The 25826-nt window shown below is 34.2% G+C and overlaps 2 protein-coding genes across 3 annotated transcripts in view; both read right to left on the bottom strand.

The window, feature by feature from the left end:
• LOC141348388 (disheveled-associated activator of morphogenesis 1-like) overlaps positions 1–25826 on the bottom strand; it is a 106434-nt gene that overhangs the window by 43470 nt on the left and 37138 nt on the right. For both annotated transcript variants that reach the window (XM_073852699.1, XM_073852700.1), the window contains exons 2-3: positions 24566–24838; positions 11413–11502 (exon numbers count right to left, since the gene is read on the bottom strand). In XM_073852699.1, the coding sequence (XP_073708800.1) occupies positions 11413–11502; positions 24566–24748 (273 nt within the window). In that variant the 5' untranslated portion in view covers positions 24749–24838. The remainder of the gene's footprint in view (positions 1–11412; positions 11503–24565; positions 24839–25826) is intronic.
• The window catches only part of LOC141283355 (disheveled-associated activator of morphogenesis 1-like), a 79148-nt gene continuing 78077 nt past the window's right edge, over positions 24756–25826 (bottom strand). Inside the window, exon 4 of the mRNA XM_073816636.1 lies at positions 24756–24838. Within this exon, the coding sequence (XP_073672737.1) occupies positions 24756–24838 (83 nt within the window). The remainder of the gene's footprint in view (positions 24839–25826) is intronic.

The raw sequence follows: 25826 nt of genomic DNA, 5'->3' as shown, positions 1-25826 counted from the left end.
TATAACTCGCAATTGCAAGTTTATATGACACAATTCTGAGGAAAAAAGTCAGAAGGCCCATTTTTATGTATGTAAACTCGCAATTGTGGGTTTATATCACAAAATTCTGAGAAAAAAACTAAATCAGAATTGCGAAATACATACATTTGCGAGAAAGTCAGAATTTTTATCTGTCAATTCTGACTTAATTTCTCACAGTTGTGGGTTTAAATCACAATTCTGAAAGTCAAAATTGCGCAATTCTGAGTTTATTTCTCGAAATTGTGATTTATATCATGCAATTCTGAGAAAAAAGTCAGAATTGTACATTTTTATCACGCAATTCAGCACAACTGTTTCCAACACTGATAATAAATCAGCATATTAGAATGATTTCTGAAGGATCATGTGACACTGAATACTGGAGCAATGATGCTGAAAATTCAGCTTTGCATCGCAGGAATAAATTATAGTTTAAAGTATATTGAAATAGAAAACCACTTTTTTAAATTGCATTAACATTTCACAATATTAGAGTTTTTTTCTGTATTTTTAATCTTACTGATCCCAAACTTTTGAGCATCAGTGTATATTCGCAGGTGAACATCACCTCCTCCAAAATGCACACACAGACTCAGAAAAGCAGATCTGAAACAGAACATCACGCTCAAAGCACTGACAGAAATAGCACACGCTTTAAGTAGGCCAGCAGAGATTCACAGACGCTAGAGAAACAACACGAATCTCAGACTAAGCCAATGCCGCATTAGCACAGCTCCGAAGAGCTGAAAATACACGATTCAGAAGACAAGAAGCAAAGCAGGGAGCTACTTAGGGAGCAATGAATCAACTTCCTTCTCAAAACAAGCACAGGCTGCCCGCGCGGCCACTAATAAGGAGTTTAATTGTAGCTTATGTTCACCGAAACACACAGGAAAGGAAAAAATCTGGCATAGCAATGAGCTCCTTCGCAGCAACTGCGTGGGATGTTTCACACCCGGCTCTACCAGGCCTTTTAGGAGATGATGGCATCTCACAAACGGGCATCTGTTTGGACGAGCGGGGCGTTTTGGATGCCGGCCTGGAGACCCCTGATCTTCCACTGTCCTGCATATTTCTTCTCAACTCCCCACTCACCATTTGGCCTTAATGAGGAAAGCATTAATGCGGATCTCTGGCAGGGACTCATTCTCATGCTGCGGAAGGACTTTCCTCTGCGCTTATCCCATGAGCACTTCATTCTCAGACAGACATGTCATAACGACTGTGATATTGTTGGTTGAGGTTGGTTTGGAGAGACGCTCTTTCTAGGAACCAGCCTCAGTTAAGATATTTACAATATCAAGAAATCAGTTAGCAGGAAGATGAATCAGCTCAAGTATCAACAAGCAGTTTAAAGCTCATTTAAAATGCACTGCTGAAATAGCCAACAAAAATGAGCTTGCGTAGCAGTCAAGTGAGACTAGCCATCTTATAACACGCATTTTGAGATATCAAATAAAAAATGCTGGATGGAAACAGCAAGATAAAGGCCTATTCTAGGGCTGGGCGATATGGCAAAAATGTAATCTCAATAATTTTTTCCCATATTGAACGATGACGATATATATTTCAATATAAGCTGTTGATGTTGCCAGCTTTAAAATAGTATCCCAACAATGACTAAAGCCACAAAAATTAAAGGATTCATTAAATTACATTTTTAAGTATAGTTTATTAACAAAAGCAGATTACATATTTGGCCTTAAAAATTAAAATAACTAAAATAAATGAAAATAAAAAATAAAAGTTGTGACAGAGTATGGTAAATGAGAGTAAATGTACAAAATGTAAACATAAAATTATTGTAAAAACATAATTTGTACATTTATGTATTTCTTTATTATTTATTATTATAAACACAATTTTATTTTATTTTCTCTATTATAGGTTGAGCTATTTAAATTAGAGGCAACCACTGCATTTTGAAACAATCTATTCTACAGTATAAATAACAAAAAATTACGACACAGCTCTTTCTTAATCGTATTAAGTGCAGACAATTCAGCCATAATCAAAGTAGGCTACTCTCTCATTATTCAAAGTGCGAACAGAGACGGAATATTTCAAGCATGATACAGAGCTATAGACATACACAACCTATTATAGTCTACATTCTGATAACAGCCTAGATATGTCATTTAGCCTAATTTGCGCGCATTGCGGAGTCACTCTCTAAACAAGGGGGATTAAAATTGCTCTTGAATGCGCGTGCGTTTTTTGCTTTCGGTTTCAGTTTTAACAATCGCGTCACTTTTCAGATAGTCAAAACACTTACGGAATTCGTGCTACCTTTTTTTTGTCGACAACTTCAACATCTTTGGATAATAAATCGAGGTTAGTTTCTCTTTCGTCGCTGCTTCCACTCTCTTTTTTTGTCGTCCTGGTGTAGGGTTGATTCGCAAAGTGCTGTAGGAAATAAACTTTGTACTTTGACGTGCACACGCACGCTGCACGCTGATTGGCCGCTGTCGCATATTTCTGCTGTGTGATTGGCTCTTAGATTAATCCATATCGAGCAAAAAATGTCTAGAACTTATCATCGTTATTAACATAAATTTTATCGCGATTCGATATGATATCGTTTATCGGCCCAGCCCTAGCCTATTCACACAAAAAATAAAGTTCTGAATGAAAATGTCATCGTCATTGCATCTCGTGCACCAATGATAAGACTGCCTTAAAGCACACCTAAAATTCATATGCAACGTTTTTGCTTTTTTACAGCCCTAATGAAAATTTAGTCTGATTTTCATATATACGATTTGTCGTCAAAAAAAAAACAGCAAAAGAGCTGAATGAAAATGCTTTCAATTTCTGACAGTGGGTTGCTGTTTTGAGCAGAAATAGCCTGGTTACCCTGGTACACAAAGCAAAAACTATTTTCTGTTGTGTAACTGGACACTGGACAAAAAAAGCTAAATACATGAATGAATGAATGAATATGTGACCCTGGACCACAAAACCAGTCATAAGGGTCAATGTTATGTTTTCTATTGATTTGTTAGGATGGGACAATATTTGGCTGAGATACAACTTTTTGAAAAACTGAAATCTGAGGGTGTAAAAAAAAAACACCTAAATATTAAGAAAATCACCTTTAAAGTTGTCCAAATTAAGTTCTTAATGCATATTTCTAATCAAAAATGTAGTTTTAATATACATACGGTAGGAAATTTACAAAGTATCTTCATGGAGCATGATATTTACTTAACATTTTAATGATTTTTGGCATAAAAGAAAATTTGATCATTTTGACTCACACAATGTATTGTTAGCTATTGCTACAAATATTGCCAGGGACACATTTGTAAATAACACTAATTCACAATTAAATTCTTTAAAAAAAAATCTTTATTAGCTAATATTTTTTTTTTTGCAATATTTAGATTTTTGCATTGAATATATTCATAATTTCAATTGAAACAGTCAATGTTGCAATAGTACAGCAGATCTAATCTTTCACATCTGCCAGACAGCAGTGGGTCAGAGACTCGCTCTGCTCGATTGAACCCACTTGACTAAGTATTTGTTGGCCCACTGCCCAAGAAACTCTGGCGAAAAGCTTGATACCCCCTGACCTAGAAAAAAACATCCAAGACTCTTCCTCTTCTACCCAATACACTCAATGCTTAAGCATTCAGTTGCTCAAGAGTGCGTAGGATTACAGTGGCATCAATTTATTTTGTAGAAATCAGAGAGCTCTGATTACCAATGTTTATTTTTCCACAATGGGGATGATTGAGACGATATCCAGACTCACTATTCTTAATCGTCTTTCGCCAGGAGCAGGACAGCTGATACCGCACCTCAAGCTTTGGTCTTGAGCCAGCAGGGCTTGCACACCTGAACGCACTGAGACATTGAGTTCAGGGCACAGGTGAATAATCACTGTGCTCAGCACAATGTACAGTATAGAAAGAAAAGTCAGCAGAACAGTTTGGGAATCAAACTTAAAATAGCCCTCGCCCTTCACAGGGGTCATAAGAAGACTACACTGTCCTGTTACCCTTACAGAATTACCAAAGAGGCACAAAGGATGCTTTTTATAACTTCAAAATGTCTTACTGTACACATATTGTGTGCAGTCATAGATGTGCATGACCATTTTTAAGCACTTTTCTGACCCACAGAATTAACTAATGGACATTAAAGACAATAAAATAGTTTTATGTACAGTATAAAAATACATACAGTTAAGGTCAAAAGTTTACATCACCCTTTCAGAATCTGCAAAATGTTCATTATTTTACTTAATAAAGTAAAATAAACACAGAATGCATGTTATTGTTTATATAGTACTGACCTGAGTAAGATATTTCACATAAAAGATGTTTACATATAGTCCACAAGAGAAAATAAGACCTCGTTCAAAAGTTTACATCCCCTTGATTCTTAATACTGTGTTGTTTCCCGAATGATCCACAGCTGTGCTTTTTTGTTTAGTGATAGTTGTTCATAAGTCTCTTATTTGTCCTGAACAGTTAGACTGCCTGCTGTTCTTCAGAAAAATCCTTCAGGTCCCAAATTCTTTGGTTTTCCAGCATTTTTGTGTATTTGAACCCTTTCCAACAATGACTGTATGATTTTGAGATCCATCTTTTCACACTGAGGACAACTGAGAGACTCATATGCAACTATTACAGAAGGTTCAAACACTCACTGATGCTCCAGAAGGAAAAAAACATGCAATAAGAGCCGGGGGTGAAAACTTTTGAACAGAATAGAAATGTGGAAATGTGTAAAATCACATGTTTTCATTTAATACTGCCCTTCAGAAGCTACAGAAGATAGTTACATGTTTCCCAGAAGACAAAATAAGTTCAATTGACCCTGATCTTCAAATTCAAAAAGTTTTCACCCCCTTAACGCATGATTTTTCTTTCTGGAGCATCAGTAAGCGTTTAACCTTCTGTAATAGTTGCATATGAGTCCCTCAGTTGTCCTCAGTGTGAAAAGATGGATCTCAAAATCATACAGTCATTATTGGAAAGGGTTCAAATGCACAAAAATGCTGGAAAACCAAAGAATTGGTGGGACCTGAAGGATTTTTCTGAAGAACAGCAGGCAGTTTACACTATCACTAAACAATAAAACACAGCTGTGGATCATTCAGGTAACAAAACAGTATTAAGAATCAAGGGAATGTCATTTTTATAAATTCAACTATATGATTTGTGAAATATCTTATTTAGGTATGTACTAAATAAACAACATGCATTTTGTATGCTCCCTCTTATTTTGGTACTTGTGACCTCAACTGTACAGTACAGGAATATGTAAATAATCTTTGATATGACTGGGCTTTACATATCATAAGCAACTTTCAATGTAAAAATGGCAATAGAAACATTTCTAACATTTCTTTTATAATATTAGCAGTATTAAAGGTAGCAATTTCTTACTGGCTGCAAATGACTGCAGCCCCAGCACCTTATAAAACTGTGGAAAGAGAAGGCAATAAAAGAGATGACTGCTGTGAGTGTTGTTTCCCAGGGTTGACAGGCCTATCAAAAGCCGCCGGTCCTTGCAGATAACATAATCTGCACCTGCAAATGGAGGCCTTCCTGTTTGCTTTGGACCAACCACTGCTTCCCTTATCCTTCCACCCTCCTATCCCAGACTGAAGCCCTGGGGAAGAGCGCCAAGCCCCTGTTTTACTAGTCCCAGGCTGGGCACTGTGCTGAGTCTGCACGAATGCTGTTGCACAGCCACGGGCCGTTTCACGACAGACATATTCTTCCTTAATCTCATCCATCCGCTCACCGTCTTAAATCTTTTTCATTGATTCCATGTGTTGAGTCGTGGAGCATGACCTCCTCATGCAAGTCGAGCGAAATTAAATGTGGCTGAAAGACACTTATCAAAACACAGAAACGGCATCCCGATCCGGCCAACGGCGCGCTCTGATACGCTTGCAAAAACGAGGATCAGGTCAGAAAGCAGGTCATTTACGAAACATTCATAAAGGAGTCAAAAGACAATTTTGAGCGCCCTACTTCACGCCATGCCCTCTTTCGGCTCAGTGTCCCATGACAATGAGTAATTAGGTCTGTAATTGGGACACAGCATATGTGGCTATACAAGAAAAGATGTCTTGGCCAGACAGATGGCCGACCTGTAACCAACACCAGCTACAACTCATAGATAAGAACATCTGAGAAAATCCCAATGGGGTGCTTTCTTTTAATGTATTATATTATGGTATATTAAGCATGGGGAGATTCCTTTACCTTCATTTTGCTGAAGCTGAAAGAGAATGCAGAATAATTGAAGGTCGGCTAAAGTCCAGATTTCTTGTTCATCCCCCTGCAACTACATAGTTCACACAAAAATGAAAATTCTGTCATTAATTACTCACCCTCATGTTGTTCCAAACCCGTAAGAACTTTGAACTTTGCGCGTTGAAGACCGACACGGAAGAGAAGAAATTGTTAAATAAAGTTACTTTCGGTTTTCTTTGTGCACAAAAAGTATTCTCCTACGGTTGATGTCACATGGACCATTTTAACGATGTCTTTACTACCTTTCTGAGTCTTGAACGTGGTAGTTGTGTGGCTGTCTATGCATGGTTAGAAAGCTTTCGGATTTCATCAAAATATCTTAACTTTTGTTCCGAAGATGAACGAAGGTCTTACTGGTTTGGAACGACATGAGGGTGATTGAATGAACTGATTTTCATTTTTGGGTAAACTACCCCTTTAATATGTCGAAATATGTAGAATACACAAATTCAAAAATACCTAGTCGACATGCTGACACATCTGACTGACCTTTTATTATTAGAGGAGGTGTCATATTTGTGAATCTGCACCACAAAACCAGTCTTAAGTAACACGGGTATATTTGAAGCAATAGCCAAAAATATTGTCAGCAGCCAAAAAATAGTCAATACTGCCTGCTGTTCTTCAGACAAAATGCTTAAGGTCCTTCAAATTCTTTGGTTTTTCCAGCATATTGAGATCCATCTTTTTACACTAAGGACAACTGAAAGACTCAACTATTACAGAAGGTTCAAACGCTTACCGATGCTCCAGAAGGAAAAACAATGCATTAAGAGCTGGGGGTGAAAACTTTTGAACAGAATGGAGAGGCATATATTTTTCTTATTTTGCCTAAATATCTCTTTTTTTTTTTTTTTTCATATAGTACTGCCCTTCAGAGGCTACAGAAGATAGTTACATGTTTCCCAGAAGACAAAATAAGTAAAATTTACCTTGATCTTCAAATTCCAAAAGTTTTCTTTTGGCTCTTAATGCATCGTATTTTTCTTCTGGAGCATCAGTGAGTGTTTCACCCTTCTGTAATAGTTGCATATGAGTCCCTCAGTTGACCTCAGTGTGAAAAGATGGATCTCAAAATCATACAGTCATTGTTGGAATTAAGAGTTCAAATACACAAAAATGCTGGAAAACCAAATACTTAGTGGGACCTGAAGTATTTTTCTAAAGAACAGCGGGCAGTTTAACTGTTCAGGACAAGGGACTCATGAACAACTATCACTAAACAAAAAAACACAGCTGTGGATCATTCAGGTAACAACACAGTATTAAAAATCAAGGGGATGTAAACTTTGAAAAAGGCTCATTTTTATAAATTCAACTATTATTTTCAATTTTTTTTGTGAACCATATGTAAACATATTTTATGTGACAAATCTTAGTCAGTACTAAATAAACAATAACATGCATTTTGTATGCTCCCTCTTAACATTTTGCATATTCTGTAAGGGGGATGTAAACTTTGGACCTCAACTGTATTTTGTAAATTTCCTACTGTAAATATATCAAAACTTAATTTTTGATTAGTAATATGCATTGCTAAGAACTTTATTTAGACAACTTTAAAGGTGATTCTCTCAGTATTGTGTTTTTTTCCACCTTCAGTTTCCAGATTTTCTAATTGTTGTATCTCAGCCAAATATTCCTATCCTAACAAACAATACACCAACGGAAAGCTTATTTATTCAGCTCTCAATTTAATAAAATTGACCCTTATGACTTGGTTTTGTGGTCCAGGGTAGGGCTGTGCAATAAATCGCATGCGACTGTCATGCGTATCTCATCAGTAAAGCCGGTTCTGTGATTAGTAGTAAATCTCCATCACCTGCGTTCAGATGGCGCGGTATTTAAAACACTGAGCCGTAGATCACTGAAAAGCTACGCAATATCGCGTTCAAAATCCCGGATGAATCGCATTCGATTTTGAACGCGATATTGCGTTGCTTTTCAGTGATCTACGGCTCAGTGTTTTAAATACCGCACCATCTGAACGCAGGTGATGGAGATTTACTACTAATCACAGAACCGGCTTTACTGATGAGATACGCATGACAATGCACAGCCCTAGTCTAGGGTCACATTTGTAAATTTCAGGCAACAGCGGCTGACATTGTAGGCCACAAGACAATGACAGCATGGTTATTAACTGTTACTGAGTCATTGGGTCTTTACGCTTCAGTGTGAACATTTAACAAAGTGCCTGCAGTTTATAGAGCTGCAGGATTTTGTCACTTCAGTGTGCTTTCTATCACCCTGACTGTACTGCTGTCACATCACTGGCAGTATGGATCTGTGTGTGTGTGTGTGTGTGTGCGTCATGTTTCAGTGCACGTGCTGTCTTGACTTAAACACATGGATTCACATCAGAAGAACTGTCTGGCAGGACTTATGTTTGTGGCATCGTGGAGGGTTTGATGTCATTAATGAACTCAGATTCACACGGGTGTTCTCTGCTCTCTGAGCTCCATTAGGTCATGGAGGATAAATGGACTTGGCCTCAGTGTATCCTGCATACCTAAACATGCAGCAGTGTCCAGTAAAAATGAATAAGTGTGATTTCATAAAACAGGATTTGCTTATTAAAAAAACATTATGAATCAGGCAATGGCAACAGCAGACCCATGCAATGGCCTCAAGTATAGCAAACATGCAAACTGCAACATGGACACAGTAAATTCCTCTGTTCTCATTGCAAAATACTCAAGACTGAAATCTTTGCTTCAAGAACTTTTTATCTAGTACAACCCAACAGTGTCTCGATGACCCAAGGCTAGTAATGCAGTGGCTCTCAATCTTTTTAACTGCATAGTTCACAACAATATTCAAAGGCCTCATGATGTTTCTAGCTGTTTGTGAAATTTTGAATACGATTTTACATGACTTTTCCACGTCTAGAAATCACACTTTTGAAACTAAGTCACCTCATATATCCCGTTTTTTTCAATACAGTGGAAATTAAAGTAAGAAATGTCTTGTTTTCCTTTCCTTCAGTCATCTTGAGACCCTCTGGAAGTTTGCTGAGAACCACTGATCTAATATGTGACCCTGGACCACAAAATCAGTCAAAAGGGTAAATTTTTCGAAATTTATGATTTTCTATTTTTTTCATAATCTGAAATAAGCTTTCCATTGATGTATGTTTTATTAAGATAATAACAATATTTGGCCCAAGACACAACTATTCGAAAATCTGGACTCTGAGGGTGCAAAAAAATCTAAATACTGAGAAAATGACTGAAGTTCTTAGCCATGCGTATTACAAATCAAAAATTAAGCTTTGATATATTTACGGTAGAAAATTTACAAAATATCTTAACGAAACATGATCTTTACGTAATATCCTGATGATTTTTGGCATAAAAGAAAAATCGGGTCATTTTTCACCCATACAATGTATTTTTGGCTATTGCTACATTTGTTGATAGTTATATATTAATACAGCAGAATGAAATTTCCAGCTATTACTGCAAATGAGAAAAACAACAGATTATTTGTTAAAACTGACGAACATTCAGCATTTAGCTAAAAATGCTTAAAGAAGACTTTTGAAATAGTATTTGAGATACAAAGAAACAGATAAAAAAAGAAAAACAAATCTTAAATAAAAATTGTATATAGAGGCGTTTATATATATACTATAATTTTTTCCCAAATTCAGATTTATTTTAATTTAATTATTGAAAAACCATGTCTAATTAATTCAAATCATGAAACTTACGCAATTAAACAGCAATTTACTAAAAGTTTAACAAAAGTAATTGTTAAGACCCTATGAAATAATGTGTTATTTTTTTCTCAAATTCAGTTTTATTTTATTCCAAATTCCATTTTTAAAAATATTCAAAAACCATGTCTAATTAATTCAAATCATGAAACTTATGCAAATTAACAGCAATTTAGTAAAAGTTTAACTAAAGTAATTTTAAGACCCAATGAAATATGTGTTATTTTTTTCTCAAATTCAGTTTTATTTGTACCAAATTTTGTGTTTTCCATTAATTTTCTGCATTCCAGTTTAATGGGTTCTTCAAATTTTAATAATCAAAAGCATCTTTAATTTACTGTCTTGTGCTATTACATTTTTCTGATAAATAATTCTGGCAAATAATTTTTCTGGTAAATATTCCTTAAATTTTTATTTTTTTTATTTTTTTATTTTAATTTTTTAATAATACTTTTATTAGTAGTAGTACTATAATAACATTAAGTACTAGATTTCTGTAACAGTTTCTTCAAGTTAAACTAAACTTTTATTTTGACAGCTAGCTGTGAAGACCTTCAAGTTTCTGTTTGTGTACATTATTTTTTGTTTTTCAAAAGAAAGTGCAAAATGCTCATGAAGTGACTCTTAGAGCAGTTGAAACACAGCGAGCACCAGGCACTTTAGTATGTGTGTAGTAAACAAAAACATGCGTCTGCGCTATTCATTCACACAGAGACGATATTTAAACAGTATTTCTGCATTCTAATATTCAACGACACCAGTCTATATTGCATTTTGATGCAAGTGTACTGACCTACTTTTGATTTATTCATCAAAAATTTAGCAAATTCTGTGACATTCTGCGCTATACAGTCAATTGCATTTTTATGACTGGATTCAGCAAATCCGTCCACTTTCTCTTTTCTTTTTTTAGCTCTTAGTTGCTGAATGAAACAGGCCAACTCAAACACTGCCAAACTTTCTCTGCACCAACAAACTGGGCATTCTCAAGAGCAACAATGCACTTTTAGGTCACTTTATTTTGAAAGCATCTGCTAAGAACATAATGTCAGAGAAAGCCTCTTCATTCTGTCTTTAAGAAGTCTAACTTTAAGATGTCCAGTTATCCAAAATCTCAGCTGACACTGAATTGACACTGAAAAGATTAATGAAAACATGTAATAGATTAGCCATTTTAAATCAGAGAAAGCAGAGATAAGGGGCATTAACTCAGAATCCTGTTTCGCCCAGACGGAGAGGTGATTGTTAAGCACTTTGATATATGAGGTGTTTAAACACCGTTCTGACAGGATGACAGTGTAATCTGCTGCACTGAACCTTCAACTGAGGATAAGTGGATAAAACACACACACACACACACACACACACACACACACACAATGACCTAACCTTCTTCTTGCTGCAGTATATCTGCCATTTCTTTTCTGCTGGTAAAGCAAACATGGCCTCTCTGTGCTTCTCTGTGAGGTCCAGCTCATCCTGAAATGAAAGAAAACGAGAGACAGAAAGAGAAAAAGAACGATTAGATATTTTTGAACCTGGACATGGCGAAAACAAACTGTAAACCCCTCGAGGCAGGGTCAATATCCACCCACAAACCAGTGATAACAGCATGTGGAAACCACAGAATGTTTTTTCAACTTTCTCCTTACCCACAAATACTTCCTCAATTCCTCCAGCAGAGAGGACACAGAGGAAATTGACAGAACGAGAACAAAACGTTCACGATAGCAGACAGAGTAAGTGGTGATTTATGCTTCAGGCCTGATGAAATGACATTTCTTTTTCCACTGTATACTTTTATATGGCTGGAATGATAATAAAACAAAGTTTACATGAACTTCACTTGACTTGAGATTGGAAAACACAAAAGAAATGAACGTTTTTGTGTCAAATGAAAGTGCCAATACTTGTTTTATAGTCAAAAGCCAGAGGTAAATTTACGAAGAATTTGAATTGAAGTGGCAAGAAGAATTAAAATTGCAATTCAGATGTGAATTTAGATATAAATATGATGGAATTAAATAAAAAATATTATTTTTTCACCAAAATGAAAATACTTGGCCAAAGCCGAACAAAATTACACAATGGGTGGAAGGCTGGTTACCGAACAGTTTTTTTGTTTTTTGTTTTAATTCTCAAAAAGAATTAAAATTGCAATTCAGATGTGAATTTAGATATAAATATGATGGAATTAAAAAAATATTAGGGATGCACCAAAAAGAAAATTACACAATGGGTCAAAGGCCAATTACCAAACTCAGTTTTTTTTCACCATTGCATAAATTACATAGCTAATATTTGCTTTTACAGTTTTGTCTTGCTTTTCAAAGAAAAAAAAAGAAAAATATTTTACACTGAACATTTTTAACATTCTAGTAGACATTATAGCTTAGCAACAAAGCACAATTTAACTTAAAATGAATAAATTAGTAAAATAATTCTCTTTGGCCATTTTTAAGACCCCCTTCTTGAATCAGGCGTGTGTTTTTAATATACAAATAAATGCAGCCTTGCTGAGCAAAGGAGAATGTAATAATACATGTATTAATAGAGCTGTTGGGTTACTTTTTTATTTTATTTTACAGAACAACAGTAAAATTACAGTACTAACATTTATGAATGTTGACTTTTATTTTGGCAGAAACCTGCAAGAAGACCTCAGTATTACTTTTTGCTGACAGCAGCAGATTTATGAATGATTCTCATCATGCAGATTTCCCTTGCACTTTTGGACACTTTGAAAAGAGCTTTTTTTTGCTATTTTCTGCCGAATAATTTTGGCTGCCGAACATTCGGTGCATCCCTAAGAAATATATATACATAAGTTAAATATTTATTTTAAAAGTCAGTGATTATGTTGAAATCACCAAATTCCCATTTAAATTCATTACAGCTCGTTGTGAATCCTGCTCAAAACCATCTGTAAACACTGAACGCCTGACGACTGAATAATCAATGGCTTTGGCAATGAAAGTCCTCCACATAAACTTCTACCACTTGTAATTTCCTTTTGTTTTGTCCTTGAAATAGCAGTTCACCACAACAATCACTGTGTTGTGGTTGGTCCTCACAGCGGGTGTGGGTTTCCACAGAGAAAGAACTGGTTTGTTTGTTAGCTGCTCTCGCCATGGCAGTCCCATGTGAACTGATGGTTCCACTGTGAATTCCCACTTGTACACAAACAAATGAAAATATTCATATTACAATGTCTATGGGAGAGAAATCCATTCATTTGAACAAAACTAATTCGGCGTACAATCAGAAAGAATATTTTGTGACATGAGGGTGTTGGTCCCTTTACAAAGCACTCTGTTGTCCTCCAGAGACACTGCAAGAGTTTTCCCATAGCCTTCTATATCTGTTGTGTACTGCACTTTTTTTTTTTTTTACAATTTTAAAGGGATAGCTCACCTAAAAACAGAAATTACCCCATGATTTACTCAATATGTTTTCTTCTTTCAGATGAATACAAATGGAGTTATTTTAAAAATGTCCTGGATCTTCCAAGCTTTATAATGGCAGTGAATGGGAGATTTTGAAGCCCGATGAAGTGCATAAATCCATCATAAAAAGTACTCCACATGGCTCCAGAGGTTAATAAAGGCCTTCTCAAAAACATTTTTTTAATATACAGTTGAGGGCAAAAGTTTACAACACCCTTTCAGAATCCGCAAAATGTTGATTATTTGACCAAAATAAGAAAGATCATACAAAATGCATGTTATTGTTTATTTAGTACTGACCTGATTAGGATATTTCACATAAAAGATGTTTACATATAGTCTACAAGAGAAAATAAAAAGTTTACATCTCCTTGATTCTTAATAATGTGTGGTTACCTGAATGATCCACAGCTGTGTTTTTTTGTTTAGTGATAGTTGTTCATGAGTCCCTTGTTTGTCCTGAACAGTTAAACTGCCTGCTGTTCTTCAGAAAAATCCTTCAGGTCCCAGCATTTTTGTGTATTTTAACCCTTTCCATTGATGACTGTATGGTTTTGAGATCCATCTTTTCACACTGAGGACAACTGAGGGACTCATATGCAACTATTACAGAAGGTTCAAACACTCACTGATGCTCCAGAAGGAAAACCCATGCATTACGAGCTGGGGGTGAAAACTTTTGAACAGAATGGACGTGTACATTTTTCTTATTTTGTCTAAATATCATGTTTTTTCATTTAGTACTGCCCTTAAGAAACTAAAAAAGATACGTACATGTTTCCCAGAAGACAAAACAAGTTTAATTTACCCTGATCTTCAAATTTAAAAAGCTTTCATTCCCTGGGCTTAATGCATCGTGTTTCCTTCTGGAGCATCAGTGAGCATTTGAACCTTCTGTAATAGTTGCATATGAGTCCTTCAGTTGTCCTCAGTGTGAAAAGATGGATCTCAAAATCATAAAGTAATTGTTGGAAAGAGTTCAAATACACAAAAATGCTGGAAAACTTTTAAACCAGGTAATTTTTATAAACTATTAACTATTATTTTCTCTTGTGGACAATATAACATCTTTTATTTGAAATATCATCTTCAGGTCAGTACTAAATAAACAAACAACATGCATTTTGTATGATCCCTCTTATTTCGGTAAAATAATTGACATTTTGCAGATTTTGAAAGGGGGATGTAAACTGTCAACTGTAACTCTGAATGTATTCGTCTGAAAGAAGAAAGTCATATACAGAATGGCTTGAGGGTGAGCAAATCATATGTGATTTTTAATTTTTTTTGAAAGGCTGCACTTATGTGATAATACAGTTAAAAAAGTAATATTGTGATACAGGCCTATTATTACAATTAACATAACGATTTTCTATTTGAATGATTTTAAAATATAATTTATTCCAGTGAAGGCAAAGGTGAATTTTCAGCATCATTACTTCAGTCTTGTCACATGATCCTTCAGAAATCATTCTGACATGCTGATTTGCAGTTTAAGAAACATTTCTTGGAATTATCGATGTTGAAAATGGAAAGGAAAAGGACATAGTTCACATTCAAGAGATAAATCAACCATCGACCTGCCCATTTCAGCAGCAGAATCTAATAAAGAGGTCTCTCAGCGTACATCTCTCACTGTAAATCCCTGCATGTAGCACTACACAGCGATCTGTCTGCCAGAACTGGTAATGGCTTCCTGTCTGGCAGTTCTTGGTGACAGTGATGTCCCTGATGCTCCACAGGGACGCAGAAGAGAGGAAGAGCTGCTGTTCCTCTCATCCGGCCTGGTGTCTCTTCCATCGCTCATCTTCCTGCGAATCCCCTGGCCTTTAGCGGAAACGAGCTGCAGAGTCAGCAGAAAGTCTAGACATCCCCGGCATATACGCATAAGGAACATACGCGTACAGTGTTGTGTTACAGTCAAGGGCAGCCAGACTACAACCAGGATGTTCCATTCATGCAGAAAACCACACCTTGCCTTATCTGAACCCAACACGCCACATCAAGCCCCAGCATTCAGTTGCAGAAACAAACATTAAAGCCTGAGCTGTGTGTATCAATCTATCAATGCTCTACAAAACCTTTCAGCACTTATAATGAGGAAAGCGTCCACTGTAGAACATAAATTCTCCACTGTAGACTGTACAGTAAGTGACTGAGCTGTCAAATCAACTCTTAATTAATGGAGAATGCAGTGGGATAACTCTCAAATTACATAATTTAAAAGAACTCATTATCATTATCATTATTATTACAGTTCACTGTATACAGCATTAACTACAGTGGCACGCAGTTTGAAATAAGAGAGACCATACAAAATGCATGTTATTTTTTGTTTAGTACTGTCTCGAGTAAGATATATTAAATAAAAGATGTTTACATTTAGTTCACAAGACAAAAAAAAGCTGAAATCCTGAGTTTGTGAACACTTGGTTCTTAATACTGTGTGTGGTTACCTGAATGATCTGCAACTGTTTTTTTGTGTGTGTGTGTGTGTGAGTGATTGTTGTTCCTTGTTTGTTCTGAACAGTTAAACTGCACTTCAAAAATGTTTTTCTTACTTAGATTTTTTGTCCTGTTTCCAGCAAAAAATATCTAAAAATTCTTAAATATTCCAATGGGGTAAGCAAAAATATCATTAATGTTAATGTTATTAATAATCTTATTTCAAACGGAAAACAAGATTGTTTTTCTTACCCCATTGGCAGGTTATTTTGCTTGTTTCAAGCAAAAATGCACTTAATTTTGACTTGTTTTTTTCTGAACTCTTCTAGAAAATCCTTCTTGATTTAAGAATTTTTTGATATTTTGTCTGGAAACAAGACAAAAAAATCTAAGTAAGAAAAGCATTCAGTTTTCCAGCATCTTTTGCATATTTGAACCCTTTCCAGCAGTGACCGTATGATTTTTAAGGTCCATCTTTTTACACTGAGGACAATTGAGGGACTTAAACGCAACCGTAAAAAAAAGGTTCAAACACTCACTGATGCTCCAGAAGGAAACACGATGCATTAAGAGCTGGGGGGTGAAAACTTTTGAACAGGATGTCCAAATTTTTCTTATTTTGTCGAAGTATCTTTTTTTTTTTCAATTAGTACTGCCTTCGAAAGCAACAAAAGATACTTGCATGTTTTTTACAATTAACCTTGATCTTCAAATTCAAAAAGTTTTCACCCCCCGGCTCTTAATGCATCGTGTTTCCTTCTGGAGCGTCAGTGAATGTTTGAACCTTTTTTAATAGTTGTGTTTGAGCCCCTCAATTGTCCTCAGTGTGAAAAAATGGACCTTAAAAATCATACGGTCACTGCTGGAAAGGGTTTAAATTTGCAAAAGATGCTAGAAAACTGAATCTGCAGGCCCTGAAGAACATTACTCAGTTTAACTGTTCAGAACAAACAAGGGACTCATGAACAACCATCACAAAACAAAAAAACAGTCATAGATCATCCAGGTAACCACACACAGTATTGTGTAAAAATTGGTTATTTTAATAATTGTAGCTAATTTTTTGTCTTGCAGACTCAGGACAGTACTAAATAAAAAATAACATGCATTTTGTATGATCTCTCTTATTTTGTTAAAATAATTTACATTTTCACAGATTCTGCAAGGGGTTCCTAAACTTTTGCATGCCACTGTATGCCTTTATGCTTTATACAGACGTTAAAGGGATAGCTAACCTGAAAACAAAAGTGTCATAATTTATTCACCCTCATGCTGCTCCAAACCTGTCCAAACCTCTTTGTTTCATAAAACACAAAAGGAGAAATTCAGCCTTTTCCATCCAGTTACAATAGCTGTTTCCATCCACATATTTTTATATGCATTTTGGGATATCACATAAAAAAGTTGAATGGAAAGGCCAAGATGTGCATACAATCTTAAAATATGCATAAACAACTTCTGTGCTCAACTGAGGCCATTTTTTTTAAACCAATAACACGACATGCACATAAATAAGCTTCAGAATGCATAACAGAAAATGCATGTTTATGACTTTGCCTCAACAGATCATATGACTGGATAACTGGACTAACCAGCTGACCTCACTGCACAGCATCTCATGTTATTTTAGTCATTCTGAAGGGCTTGGGCCAAAGTTGGTCATCAAAATATAATTACCTCCCAAAGCTGTCTCACACAATTGCGTTCCCACACATCAGTCATCCGCCTCCGTATGCAAGATAATATGACAGCATTTGTTATTGTTTTGTCTATGAAACAAGCTATAGTGGCTTTCCCGGTGGAAGCAACTTAATTAAAATTGGTGCCAGTTTCTTAGGAAGCAATTATTTTGTTCTCTTAAACACATGAGATGGAAACAGTACTTTATCTGCGAATGTTTTATATGATATTGCAATTTTTTTTTTAATTCACAGCTTTGTATGGAAACGCAGCTAACGAGATCACTGGAGCTTTTAAAGTTTTAAAAAGGGCAAAAAACACCACCAATGTGGTGTGTAACATTTTTTAAATCTTCTGAAGTTATATGAAAATCAGGGCATCCACTCTAGCTCTCTTTTATGGAAGCATGTTTCCGCCACTGAGTAAAAAATAAAAATAAAAATGTAAATTCTGCAATTCTGAGAAACTGCTAATTATTTAGTCAGAATTGTGAGATATAAACTCACAATTTTGAGTACACGTCTTTTTTACCCTAAAAATTGGACTTTCTAACTTTCAATTGCAAGTTTATATCTCGCAATTCTAAAAAAAGAGCAAAAAGTCAGAATTTCTAACTATATTTCTTGCAATTGTGAGCTTATATCACAAAATATAAACTTGCATTTGCAAAGAAAAAAAAAGGTTTATCTCGCAATTCTGACTTCATTTCTCCAAATTTCAAGTTTATATCTCGCAATTCTGACTGTAACACACAATTGCAAGTTTATATCTTACAATTCAGAAGAAAAACGTAAGAATTGTGGGATATAAACTCGCAATTGCGAGGAAAAAAGTCTAAATTGTGAGTTTTAATTTCACAATTCTTACTTTATTTCTTGCAATGGTGAGCTTTTAACACACAATTCTGAAAAAAGTCAGAATTGCGAGATACAAACTCGCATTGCAAATAAAAGGTCATATTTGTGAGTTTCTCAATTCTGATTTTATTTCTCACAATAATGAGTTAATATCAAGAAAAAATCTGAATTGTGAGATACAAACTTGCATTTGTGAGAAGTCAAAATTTTGAATTTTCATTTCGCAATTCTAACTTACTTTTTCCCAACTGTGAGTTTATATCATGCAATTCTGAGAAAAAAGTCAGAATTGTGAGATATAAACTTGCAATTGCAAGAAGAAAGTCAGAATTGCAAAATGCAAACTTGCATTTGAGAGAGAAAATAAAAAGATTTGTGAAAATAAGATTTTTATCTTGCAATTCGATAATTTCTTAGAATTGCAAGTTTATATCTCAAAATTGTGAGAAAAAGGTCAAAATTGTGAGAAAAAAGTCAGAATTGTGGGATATAAACTCGCAGTTGAAAGAAAAAAGTTTGAATTGCAATTCTTTATTGAATTGCAAAACTTTATTTCTCGCAATTGTGAGCTTATAACACGCAATTCTGAAAAAAGAATTGTAAGTATAAATCTAGCAATTCTGAGAGAAAATGTCAGAATTTTAAATTTTCCTTTCGCAATTCTAACTTTCTTTTTTACCAATTGTGAGTTTATATCACACAATTTTGAGAAAAAGTCAGAACTGTGAGAAAGAAGTCTTGCATTTGTGAGAATTCTGACTTTATTTCTTGCAGTTGTGAGCTTATATCATGCAATTCTGAGAAAAAAAAGTAAAAAAAAAAATTGTGAGATACAAGCTCGCATTTGAGAAAAAGTCTTTGTATGATTGTAGATTTGTAGATAAGATTTGGATGTTTTTATCTCGCAATTCAGAATTTATTTCTTGCAATTGTATGTTTATATCACACAAATCTGAGAATAAGGTCAGAATTGCGAAATACAAACTCGGATCTGCGAGAAAAGTCAGATTTTTTTGTTTTTTTTTACTCAGAATTGCAAGTTTATATCCTGCAATTCTGACTTTATAACTTTATAACTCACCACGAGTTTATATCTCACCATTCTAATAAAAAAAAGTAAGAATTACGAGATATAAAATCTAACTTTATTTCTCCCAATTGAAAGTTTTTGTTTTGCAAATCTGAGAAAAAATTCAGAATTGCGAGATATAAACTAACAATTGCAAGAAAAAAGTCAGACTTGAGAGATACAAACTTTTCTCGCAATTATGAGTTTACATTACGCAATTCTGAGAAAAAAAGTCAGAATTCTGAGATAAAGTGTCACAATAAGCTTTTTTATTTTTTATGTAGTGGCGGAAACAGACTTTCATACTCTTTGGTGTGAGCATAAGAGAAATAGCAAATGTCCAATATGTGAACGAATCAATCGGACTGATATGCTTATGGAACTTGCTGAAGACTTGAAATATGATGCATGAACCATGGACCACTTCTGTGATATTTTTATGGTCCTCTTACGCCCACATTTGCTGTAATTGTTTGGAGAGGAGCAACCAGTAGCCTGCATTCTTTAAATAAGTCATGCGAGTCAAAACATGAGAGTGAGTAAATAACAGAATTTAATTTTTGGTTAAACTTAACCTTAAATTCTATGCTATAAAAGGATAATAACAGTCTCAAATGTCATATCTGGGGCTAAGACCTAATCAAAAAAGACAAAATCACATGGAAACTCTCTTCATGTGGCTCATTATTTTCACTTTATCCTAAAAAGCCCCTTTGTTCTACGAATATTTTTGTAATTCTAATGTGCTGAATATGATGAATTTGTAAGAAGACTTTGCCAAGCCCTGACACGAAGGGAGATTTGCATAATAACCTCTAAATAAACCTCAGCTACAGTATTTCAAATAATTACCCAGGTATCCTCTACTGAACATAACATTACTGGAGTGTGAATAAGCAGGCAGGTTGCCAGTTACGCAACACCGGTTTACAAACTCAACAATAACTTGCCAGAACGGCGCGTGCTGAGAGCATGAAATCTTTCTGTGAGGGCTTTGAAAAGAGAGCAACTGCTGCTGCTTTGTGTTGTACATCAATTCGAACCCAAGTACAGGGAAAGGGAGGTTAAGAGCAGGTCAGAGCAAAAACAAGCAATTACTCTGCACTGCAGTCCAAGACACAAGGCCACTCAATGGGATCCATTGATGTGCAAAGTGGAAGCTGGCAGAGATGAAGGAGGAGACGGGAGAGAGAGGCAGAGTCTGCAGCACGCCACACTGCTGCCATTTCTATTCAAGCAAGGATTAAAGACAACACATTTGATGGATCAATTACAGCTCCTTCATTATGCACAATTAGAGAGCAAACAAGGACGTGGAAAATAATGGTTTGGTTAATTACTTAGATCCACATGCAACATATAAAAATACTAGTTTGGAGGGTTTATATTACGCAATTCTGAGGAAAAAATCTGAATTGTGAGTTTTTATTTTGCAATTCTAACTTTATTTCTCCAAATCGTGAGATTACACCATGCAATTCTGAGAAAAAAATGTCAGAATTGCTAGAAAAAAAAAGTCAGAATTTACGAGATATAAACTCACATTTTGCATTCTCATTTGCAATTCTGAAAACATTTCAGAATTGTGGGGGAAAAGTCCGAATTTTGAGTTTTTATTCCACAATTCTAACTTTATATTTCCCAATTGTGACTTCTAATGAAATTCTGAGAAAAAGAATTGTGATTTTCTTTTGCAAATTTAACTTTATTTCTCCCAACTGTGAGCTTATACCATGCAATTCTAAAGGAAAAAGTCAGAATTGCGAGAAAAAAAAGTCAGAATTGTGAGTTTTATTTTGCAAATTTAACTTAATTTCCCCCAACTGTGAGATTATACCATGCAATTCTGAGAAACAATATCTGAATTGGGAGAAATAAAGTTAAATTTGCAAAATAAAACTCACAATTCTGACTTTTTTCCCCCAATTCATTTTTTTTTCTCAGAATTGCATGATATAAACTCACAGTTAGGAGAAATAAAGTTAAATTTGCAAAATAAAACTCACAATTCTGACTTTTTTCTCCCAATTCAGTTTTTTTTTCTCAGAATTGCATGATATAAACTCACAGTTAGAAGAAATAAAGTTAAATTTGCACCAAAAAAAACACAATTCAGACTTTTCTCACAATTCTAACTTTATTTCTCCCAACTGTGAGTTTATACCATGAAATTCTGAGAAAAAAAAATCTAAATTGGGAGAAATAAAGTTAAATTTGCTAAATAAAACTCACAATTCTGACTTTTTCCCCCCAATTCATTTTTTTTTCCTCAGAATTGCATGATATAAACTCACAGTTAGGAGAAATAAAGTTAAATTTGCTAAATAAAACTCACAATTCTGACTTTTTTCTCCCAATTCAGTTTTTTTTTCTCAGAATTGCATGATATAAACTCACAGTTAGGAGAAATAAAGTTAAATTTGCAAAATAAAACTCACAATTCTGACTTTCCCCCAATTCATTTTTTTTTTCTCAGAATTGCATGATATAAACTCACAGTTAGGAGAAATAAAGTTAAATTTGCAAAATAAAACTCACAATTCTGACTTTTTTCTCCCAATTCAGTTTTTTTTTCTCAGAATTGCATGATATAAACTCACAGTTAGGAGAAATAAAGTTAAATTTGCACCAAAAAAAACACAATTCAGACTTTTCTCACAATTCTAACTTTATTTCTCCCAACTGTGAGTTTATACCATGAAATTCTGAGAAAAAAAAATCTAAATTGGGAGAAATAAAGTTAAATTTGCTAAATAAAACTCACAATTCTGACTTTCCCCCAATTCATTTTTTTTTTCTCAGAATTGCATGATATAAACTCACAGTTAGGAGAAATAAAGTTAAATTTGCAAAATAAAACTCACAATTCTGACTTTTTCCCCCCAATTCATTTTTTTTTCCTCAGAATTGCATGATATAAACTCACAGTTAGGAGAAATAAAGTTAAATTTGCTAAATAAAACTCACAATTCTGACTTTTTTCTCCCAATTCAGTTTTTTTTTCTCAGAATTGCATGATATAAACTCACAGTTAGGAGAAATAAAGTTAAATTTGCAAAATAAAACTCACAATTCTGACTTTTTTCCCCCAATTCATTTTTTTTCTCAGAATTGCATGATATAAACTCACAGTTAGGAGAAATAAAGTTAAATTTGCAAAATAAAACTCACAATTCTGACTTTTTTCCCCCAATTCATTTTTTTTCTCAGAATTGCATGATATAAACTCACAGTTAGGAGAAATAAAGTTAAATTTGCAAAATAAAACTCACAATTCTGACTTTTTTCTCCCAATTCAGTTTTTTTTCTCAGAATTGCATGATATAAACTCACAGTTAGAAGAAATAAATTTAAATTTGCAAAATAAACTGACAATTAAGACTTTTCTAACAATTCTAACTTTATTTCTCCCAACTGTGAGTTTATACCATGAAATTCTGAGAAAAAAAAATCTGAATTGGGAGAAATAAAGTTAAATTTGCTAAATAAAACTCACAATTCTGACTTTTCCCCCCCAATTCATTTTTTTTTCTCAGAATTGCATGATATAAACTCACAGTTAGGAGAAATAAAGTTAAAACTCACAATGCAGACTTTTCTCACAATTCTAACTTTATTTTCTCCCAACTGTGAGTTTATACCATGCAATTCTGAGGAAAAAGTCAGAATTGTGATAAAAAAAAAGTCAGCATTTTGAGTTTTATTTTGCAAATTTAACTTTATTTCTCCCAACTGTGAGTTTATATCATGCAATTCTGAGAAAAAAAGTCAGAATTGCATGATATAAATTCACATTTGCGGGTAAAAAAGTCAGCATTTTGAATTTTTATTTCGCAATTCTAACTTTATTTCTACCATTTGGGAATTTATATCATGCAATTGTGAGAAAAAAAGTCACAATTCTGAGAGAAAAAGTAAGAATTGCGAGATATAAATTTGCATTTGCGGGGGAAAAAAGTCAGCATTTTGAGTTTTTATTTTGCAATTCTAACTTTATTTCTCCAAACTGAGAGTTTATATCACGCAATTCTGAGAAAAAATTCTGAATTTTGAGTTTTTATTTTGCTAATTTAACTTCACTTCTCCCAATTATGAGTTTATATTATGCAATTCTGAGAAAAAAAGTCAGAATTGCGGGATATAAACTCGCATTTGCAGGGGAAAAAAGTCAGAAATGTGAGTTTTTATTTTGCAATTCTGACTTTATTTCTCGCAATTATGAGTTTATATTAAGGAAAAAAGTCAGTATTGCAAGATATATAATATAATATGGATGCATTTATTTAGGGTTCTATGAAATCCGTTTTATTTTTTCCCATTTTTTGTTTTGTTTCCAAATTCTATTTGTTTTTATTTCAGTTTTATTTTTTCTAGACTCTGTTTTAATGGTTAAATTAAACAATATGAATCAAAAAGAATGTTTCATTAACTGAAATCATGAAATGTACACTATACCATCAATTTATTTAAAGTTGAACAAAAATTGAATTTTCATGGTACTATGAAATACTTTTTAGTTTTTAGTTTTTTCTCAATTCATTTATTGTATTAAAAAAGTGAATGTATTGTTGTTGTTGTTTTTCAGAAATACTGTGTTGTGTATTTACATTTGTCTGGTAAATATATTCTGGTAAATATGCAGGTTTTAATATTTAAATAGTATTTTTGTGACTTAATATTCCCAGACACTAGTCACACAGATTTATATATCCAAAACATCCATCAAATCGCCTTAAAATATGTCTTAAAGTGACAGTAAACACGTATAATGTTCCCAAAAATTTCAATATCAAAGAAGCTGAAAATAAAAAAGAAATGAGCAGCAAATCAGCATATTAGTTTTCCGAAGGATCATGTGACACTGAAGCCTGGAGTAACGCTGTAAATTCAACACATGAATAAATCACATTTTTAAATAGAAAACAGTCATCTTAAATTGTAATCATATTTTATAATATCACTGTTTTAACTGTATATTAATGTCCATGATGTCTAGAAGTCAGCAGAGGTAAAAGTGCACAGAAATGTTCAAAGTTGGCACCTACCACCAGCTCTGAGAACATAGCGTCCAGCTCGTCATAGCTAGGGATGGGCAGCGCGGGCTCCATGGCCTGCAGGGCAAAGTCCTCCCGCAGACGGTAGGTGATCTCTGGGTGGTCACTGCTCTGGAAGCAGCAAAAGAAGAAGGACACACCGTGCCCTCCGCCCCCGCGTTTTCGTGGCGCCATGGCTGCTTCAGAGTACGGGCTCAAGGGGTGATGGGAATGAGGGAGTGGTGGTCCTCCCCCAGGTGAGAGCTACGCTTGGATCACTCAGCCCTGTCAGAAAACAGACAAAGAAGCTTACGTCAACACATGAGGTCATTTCTCAGGACAAAGACTTGATCTGCTTGATCTAAAACTTTAAATCAAGACGTCAGCCTAGAAAGACTCCGCTAGGACTAGTCAACACCACAAGTAGTCACATAACGTGCATGTAATCATCAGATTGGCTCATTCCAAGTAACCACATCACAGGAGCGACTACGGACCACAATGCATCACTCCCTACATGGGATTACAGAGGCTGTGCAAATTAACACAGCTTGCATCCACATGTGTCGGGCCACATCTATATTTAGGACAATAGAAAGAAAACCCTGGGCTTCAGTGACCACAAACAAAAATAAAAAGCCTTTTATATGATCCAAGCGTTACAAATAAGAGGACAAGAGAATGAAAGTGACAAATCAGTCACAAGAGATAGAGGCAGCACTTTATTGTAATCACTTAATAAAAACACTTAATTTAATAAACACTTAATTTATATCATCTATATAAAAAATAAATAAAATAAACACCTGTCAATATGTCAGAAATGCATTTTGGTATTGTTTAAGAAAACTTAAAAATAAATGAATAACTAATACAAAAATGTAATTATTATATATTATAATATGTTATATATATATAAAAAATAAGGTTTATAATAATATGTTAATATATTTTTTAAAGGAATATACTAATAAATACTATTTACATTAATATTAATTAAAAGCAGTCGAACAATTTTGTTGCATTTTTAATAATGACAATTCTTCAATAATCTTATATTTTTTGCTTTTATAATTGTTTATTCATATTAATTACTTAAAAGCAAATGGAACAATTTTTTTAATGATTTTTTAATTATATAATAATTGTACCATAATTTAATTTTTATGTTATAATATAGATAAAATATATAATATATATACTTACACAACATTAAAATATGTTATAAAAATACGGTTTATAATAATATATTAATATATAATTTTAAAGGAAA

The sequence above is a fragment of the Garra rufa genome, chromosome 13, assembly GCF_049309525.1.
Source record: "Garra rufa chromosome 13, GarRuf1.0, whole genome shotgun sequence".
Lineage (NCBI taxonomy): Eukaryota > Metazoa > Chordata > Actinopteri > Cypriniformes > Cyprinidae > Garra > Garra rufa.
Note: the sequence above shows the minus strand (reverse complement) of the source record. Positions and strands in the feature narration are given on the sequence as shown.